The following is a 7,097-nucleotide window of genomic DNA, read 5'->3' on the forward strand; positions in this document are numbered from 1 at the left end:
CCTCATCTCTTCCTCCTCAAGAGCCGTGTACGCCGCGTCTCCCTCCGTCTCCCTATCTATCCGTACGTGGCGCCCATTGGAGTCGGCCGGTTGCTGACTCGGCCTGCCCCTGCTCGGTGGATCGCCTCACCTCCTCACCATGCTTCCATCGTTTCTTGCATGCCAATACATATCTTTTTCAAAGAATTTTTTTTGTATACTCTACCAGCAGTACTTATTGTGATGCTCCGTTTGCTTGTACCGACGACTGTACTGTACCGCCGATTTGGACGCACGACAGCTGCGTGAAAGAGCTGCGCGTACCGACTGGACTGCAGAGCAGCAAATGCTAAACATATTCATAAAATCCTCGGCCTCCAGAGTACTCCAGCCTCTACAATGGCGGACACGGTGAAAACTACTACAGCGAAGAAGGCTGTCTGTAGGTCACCGGTCGCATGCCATAGCCTACCATTCCCCAAGATTCCACCGGCGACCAGCCGCTGGCTTCCCTTCCTTGGGCCGGTCAAAGCCGACGAAACGATCTGTTGGGTGCCGTAGCTTCTCGCGTGACAGACCGACACGAAGATCCGTCCGTATGGTGTCTGCGAGCTGCACGTCGTCTCGCGCGCAGCACCGATGAGTAGATGAGCGCGGCCGCAAAATCTACCTCACCCTGGGCTGGAGGCCGGCGGCTGGGTCACAGCGACAAGCTGGCAAAACCCATAAAGCTACTGCGAAATTGGCGGCAATGTGTTGCACATGTCAAGGATCACGGCTTGCATTGCATGCGCATGAATAAACAACCAACAAGTAGGCGTGCAACTGGTTGCTCTGCGCTACTATTTCAGTAGTACAGTATTAGCTAGCAACCACCCACCGGGCCAGCGGCCGGGCCAGGCCACCGCCTGTACGATACGTGTTGTGTTGCTATCCATGACACAGATCAGGTGACATGCACCTTTACATGTTACCGTTTGCCTTGCGGCCCGAATTCAAATTTCGGGCGTGATGAACAGAAGGCATTTGTTACAGGGACGGTGCATTTCTTTTTTGTTTTCCTCAGATCTATTAGTACGGAGTATTTCATCTTCTCTACGTACTGACGATGGCGAGCAGAGCATATATCCATCCCTGCAAAAGGCGGCTCTTCTGCTCTGTTCTGCTGCTGATAAGATAAGTTTATCATATCATCTACAGCAGCAGATGTCTCTAGCGTGTGCATGCGGCCATAACAATGGCTCTGCACTGCACCACTTCTCTTTCTCTTTCCAAACTTGGCTCATGCATGCACCTGGTGTGCTTAGCTACACAACAACCACATCACGTCTCAGGGTGTGCATATAAAATACAGAAAAGTGTATAAAAAGGCGCAAGAAAAGAAGCTAGGTCAAAATGGACGACAAATATCTAGATACTTCTACTACCAAATAGGATATGCTTCAGTTTTTGACAAGGAAACTGATGAGCTAGGCTACATTCAAAATGTTATTATTATGTCGTCGGTTGAACGATCTAAAGCTAGCCTTCGAGGGCTTCCTGAATTAGTATACATTTTTGGGAGGATAAGATTTACATCAGGGCATGCAACAACATGACAAATAAACAAACAAAGTTGATGATAGGTACTACCAACAAGGGACTAATTAAGCTAAGCTCTACCACCTGAATTACGCGAGCAAAAACCGCCGCTGCTAGCTGGAGACAAGGCATCGATCGAGCTAATGGTTCCAACCCTACGCTAGCGCCAGCTCTATGCATTGCTTCTTCAACGCCGCTGTCGGAGCCGGCGGCTTCACCATGTCTCTGGCCCTCTTGCACCCCGGCGACGCCGGCGCCGTCAGAAGGTCGACGCCGAAGATTCTCACGGCCTTGTGCACGGGCGCCGGCGACTGGTCCACGGGGTCTGCGGGGGCGGGGCTGTTGGTGCTCGGCCGCTGCTTGCAGTCAATGAAGAGCTTGCTGGCTTCGCCGGTGCTGCCGGCGGCGGCGCGGTAGAACCCGACGACGTCTCCGGCGCCGAGGCCCTTCTCCTTGACGAAGCGGCTCCAGCCCTTGGTGAGCACGTAGCTCTGGCTGCTGTTCCAGTACGAGTAGCGGAACCGCCACACCTTGCCGGCGGCGTCCTCGAAGTTGAGGAGCAGGCCCTTGCTCTCGCCGCCCGCGGCCGGGAGCTGCAGCGGGAAGTGCTTCTCCGCGTGCTGCTTCGGTATCACCAGCCGGTTCAGCTTGCCCACGTCGCTGGGCGTGACCGTCTTGTCGAACAGGTGCTCGCGCGCGGCGGCCGGGGTGGGAGGCGAGGCGTGGCCGTGCGAGGTGGTGGGCGCGGAGAGCGCGGCCGAGGCGGCGAAGGCGCGCTTGCTCTGGGCGAGCTCGTCGAAGTAAGTGTGCTTGCGCAGCATGTCGACGACCTCGGCCTTGGAGCGCGCGGCGAGGAAGCGGAGCTCGGCGGCGGCGTCGGGGTCGGCGTCGGCGAGCGGGCGGAAGTTGGTGACGGCGTCGCGGCCGCGGAAGCGCTGCGCGGCCACGTCGTAGGCGCGCGCGGCGTCGGCCTCCCCCGCGAAGGTGCCGAGCCACACGCGCTGGTGCCGCTCGTAGATCTGCGCGCCCCAGCGCCCGTTGGGCTGCGGCACCACGCCCTTGAACCTGGACGACGGCAGCTTCCCCGCCGGCGCCGCGCGGCCGCCGGAGTCGGCCTCGGAGCCCGGCTCGGCCGCGTCGAGCACCGCGCTGGCGCCGCTGCCCATGCGCTCGAGCGGCCCCGCCGCGGCCGCCGCCGCGGCGGCGGCCAGCGCCTTGAGCTTGTCCGTGGAGGCGGCGCCGCCGCTGCTGGTGTCGTCGGCGAGGCAGCTGGTGCTGTCCATTTCAGTAACGGCGCGACACTGGCGGCAATAGCTGTGGAGTATGGCTGTCTCTTCTGTTGGTAACTGATGCTATGATGGGTGGTAGTATCAATTGTAGGACGCTGAGGGGAGCGCGCGCGGGGGGATTTATAGGAAGGAAGGAGAGATCCCAGCGGCAGAGTGGGTGTCGTGTATGGCATGGGTGGGACGCTGCCGCTGCCATGCCCATACCATGCTCCGCGTGGCTCTTCCCGTGGTTTGCTACCTGTATTTTGCTCTGCTGTTTTTAATTCCAATTTTTTCCCTCGCTTTTCGGTGAATGCAAACCATATAAAAATGCTGCCGCTGTGTAGGTCTAATGCATTGACGTCACCCCCGTGGGCTGAGACATAGATACGTGGGCAGAGCGTGGCTCGCCGATGGGCTGGCCTTGGTGTGGGTCACTCATCAGCTCATGGGTTGGCTCAAGGGCTATCCATCTATGCCTAGATGATGAAGGTAGATGGATACTCTAGGTAGATCGTAGCATGGTCTACGGATGGAAAAGATGGTTCTTGTTGCGGATGATGTGAGCTGGCCGCCCCATGGGCGCAGCTGTTTGCCATGTCACGCCGGATGCCTTCTCCTTTCTATATGGCTTTGCTTTGGAGTGTCCCTTTTTTCAGATGAGGTTTGTGGCGGAATTATTGTTGCTCACGCAAGTGGATTGGGCTTATGCTATGCGTGTTTTCAGATAGATATAGATGGATAGATGGATGCTGTGTGCTGGCTTGTCGCAGTGTGACGTGGACTAGCGAGGAGAGGACCCTATTTCTGGAAGTTTTTGGAGGCGGCCGGTCATCTACAACTTCACCATCCACAGGGAGTTGATCTTAGCCGCGGAAGGGTACTGGGTACGGTACAAACAAGAAACTACTCATGCAATTGTCCGTCCATACGTGACAGGGACATGATCCGGATCGACCGGACAGAAAAGTCCAGCACTTGTAGATAACACACTGGGCACACTCCGTTGGCTTAATCATACATACAGAAAACAACTAGCCAAGTTATTAAGCCGCTGCCTCCAGGATAATGTTCTGTGCTACAACGGTGGTGATAAGTCGGCGCACGGCACGCAAAGCAGCTTCACCGGCCGGCAAGTGGGCTGTGGAGTTTTCCTGGGTGCGCCGTGCTCGGTAAATCCGGTCAGATCTGTTCGATGTGGCCTAGCTCGCCGTGCAAGTGGGCGGGCTACGAAACAGTGGAGCAATTGCGAATTTGCAACGGCGACGCTCGCCCGCGGTCACGGCTCGGGGAATTCCACGTGCATTGCTTGTGCAGCTATGGCATCTACTGTAGCCAAGCCGTGTGGGGGAAGTTGAGTATACGCACTACTGGTAGTGTATAGACGGGAAGAAATGGGAACCGCGACGTGTGTAATTGGTGTTTTTTCTCTGCCGGAGACTTTGATCTCTGCGTGTTTTTCACGGTTGACAGCTGAAACTTGGAATGCATGGCGTGCCTGCTGCCAAGTTTCGGGCAGCTAGTCACGCTAGAAAATGGGAAGACTATGGGTAGAAGAAGGCTCTTCTCATTGGCTGTGTGGTTGGGTTGCTCAGGTTCATCGGGTCATTGTCCTGGAGAAAAATATCCCATGGAATGGAATGGAACGGATTTAATTACGTGGAGAATAGTAGTAGTGTTGACCTGTTGGGTAAGGGTTGACTGACTTTGTTTTCCTTGTGTGGGATGTGAAGCTCTCCCATCCACGGATTGCTCGGCTATGTGTTATCTTCTACGTGCTACTTGACTGACTTTGTGTTTCCTAAGCTCTTGAATAAACTGACAATTATTATTTTCAGAAAAGAGGACAGCCTTCGGTCTCTACATCGATTGATGCATACAGGGTTACAAAAATCGTGAATTTCGTTGGGGGTCCAAAATAAAGGAACTGCGGTCTAATTCGGCCAAAAGAAATCAGCCTCCGAACAAATATTTATGAATATAAAATTGGAACTTCGTTTTATAAAACAATTTGCTCCATCAAAATGGAAAGAAACGTTCAACTTGTTGCAGAACGTTGTGTGCTCAACTCCCACTCAAAGAAATATCCCTCCCCCTCTCCTTTGTTTGAATTTTAAATCTAATTTCACAGTATGATTTAGAAATCCAGACGAAATTTAGAAATATTGTCTGGTCCGGTTTTTTTCTTTTGAAAACTGAACCGTGGAACAATTGTTCCATGGTATGTATTTTCATCAATAAGTAAACGAGTATGGTACAAATAGGGGGGAGCAAAAGAGAAGAAACATACGAAAAATTACTCAAAAATACAAAAAGATTCATCCTATGCCAGCTCTAGGGAACATGCAAAACATGTTAAAAGTTTAGAACAAACCACTCATGGAGACAAACAACATGTTCGCTCTGAATTCTATGAGCAAGAAGCTCCTAATCTACTTTAGGGCATGTCTTCGGGCTTGAATGGAGTGATTAGTGGTGCATGAAGATATTTCATTTTTCTAGATCCACATATTCCAGCATGCCAAAATAATAATCTCCATACTATAAGCAAAAGGCATGGCTTCCATAGCAAACAAAGTGTCATTATAAACCAAAGTGCTCCTTTTCCTACCAGGAGGGGATCCCAACAGTTCAAGGCAAAATGACAGTCCCATAAAAGATGCATTAAGGTTTCTTCAGTGTTCTGATTGCATAAAGGACAGTTGTATGTATTCATGTGGAATCCTTTTCTTTTTAACAGAGACCTTGTGTCTACTATGAAGAGCCAACCAATAGAAGATTCTATGTTTGAGTCTGCTCACAATTTTCCAAATCTTCTCAAACATCCGAGGATAACACAACCCCGATTAACATCCTATAGATTCTTATGGAGGAGTATTTTGCAAACGAACCAACACTACTCGATATATATGTATTCAATTGATTGCGTGTTAGCACTTGAGAAAAATTTATAGGAGATAAAAGGCTTGAGTAGAAAGTGGGAGATGGAAATGACGAGTCCAGGTTTGAATGGACAAGAAATTGGCCACTTAATTTTTTGCTATTCTTGGCAATTGAGAAAAGTTCGGAGAATTTGTGAAGCGGAGGCTCATCGGTCGACCTATCATGCCAAAAAATGGAGGTACTAGTACCCATGGTGTAAGAAGCCAAAGCCTTGAATTGTGGCAGAAGTTTCAGGTGAGATTTCCACCAGTAGGAACCCTCCATTTTATCAAGACGTGGGGCCACGGAGTAGTACTTTTTCAAGTGATGTTAATCCATGAAAAGATTATCTTTGTTAAGAAATTTGAACAAGTTCTTCGTAAGAAGAGTCTTGTTATGCACAAGGATAGTGAGATTGCCTAGTCTTCCTTGCGGCTTTAGCTTGCAAACGTCATCCCAAGAAAATGAGGGCATGCCCTTGGTTCCCATGCCAAATTTCCCTCAAAGGCGGTGCCTAGGGTACTTGTTTAACCGACTGACCACTCAAACAAGGGAGAAAGGGAGAACGTCAAGAAAATGAGCATGGTAGAGAAAACTGATTTGATCATTAATACGCTCCCATCATAAGAGAGCAAAGTGGAACGGACGATAACGTTCTCTCATTTCTTTGCATAACGAGATTAAAGTCTTCAATTCTTGGCTTATTTATCCCAACAAAGAGCCTTAGATAGGTGAATGGGAAAGTTCCTTGAAGGCAGCCCAGGATGGAAAGATATCTTGGTATGTGATTGTCCATGACATTTATGGGGACCATGACTTGTGGTAATTTACTTTGAGACCACATACCAGTGAAAGTTGTGAAATGCGGAATGATATTCTTTACATGGCTTAACTGCACCGCATCAATTGGAAGCACTAAAATAGTATCATCTACATATTGTATAATGAGGAAATCAGTGCATGTTTGGTAGTGCATAGGCTTCATTGAAGATAGATAACATAGATAAAAAAGAGAGGAGAAAGTGGGTCTCGTTATCTAACACCTCTCCTATAGTGAAAAAGCTTACCAGGCACTCCATTTAGCATAACAGAAGATGTGTCAGATGAGAGGATCATTTTCATTCATTGGATCCACCTGTTTCGAAAACCCCTAGCTTGTAGGATCTCTACGATTGTCTTGTGTTCAATAAGATCAAAGGCTTTCTCAAAGTATAATTTAATAACTAGAGTTCCTTCCTTGAGTGGTGGTACTAATGAATAGACTCTAAGTCCCAAGCAAGGCAGTCTTGGATAGTTCTTGTTTAAATAAAACCATACTGATTCTAACTTAGAACACTTAAGATAACA

At 49.9% G+C, this 7,097-nt stretch overlaps 1 protein-coding gene across 1 annotated transcript; it reads right to left on the bottom strand.

The window, feature by feature from the left end:
• Positions 1-1,449: 1,449 nt before the first annotated feature.
• Positions 1,450-3,125, bottom strand: LOC119268750 (AP2/ERF and B3 domain-containing protein Os01g0693400-like). The gene has a single exon (XM_037550447.1). The coding sequence runs from the start codon at positions 2,841-2,843 to the stop codon at positions 1,716-1,718; it is 1,128 nt and encodes a 375-aa protein (XP_037406344.1). The 5' UTR covers positions 2,844-3,125; the 3' UTR covers positions 1,450-1,715.
• Positions 3,126-7,097: the final 3,972 nt, after the last annotated feature.

Source organism: Triticum dicoccoides, chromosome 3A (genome assembly GCF_002162155.2).
Source record: "Triticum dicoccoides isolate Atlit2015 ecotype Zavitan chromosome 3A, WEW_v2.0, whole genome shotgun sequence".
Taxonomy (NCBI): Eukaryota; Viridiplantae; Streptophyta; class Magnoliopsida; order Poales; family Poaceae; genus Triticum; species Triticum dicoccoides.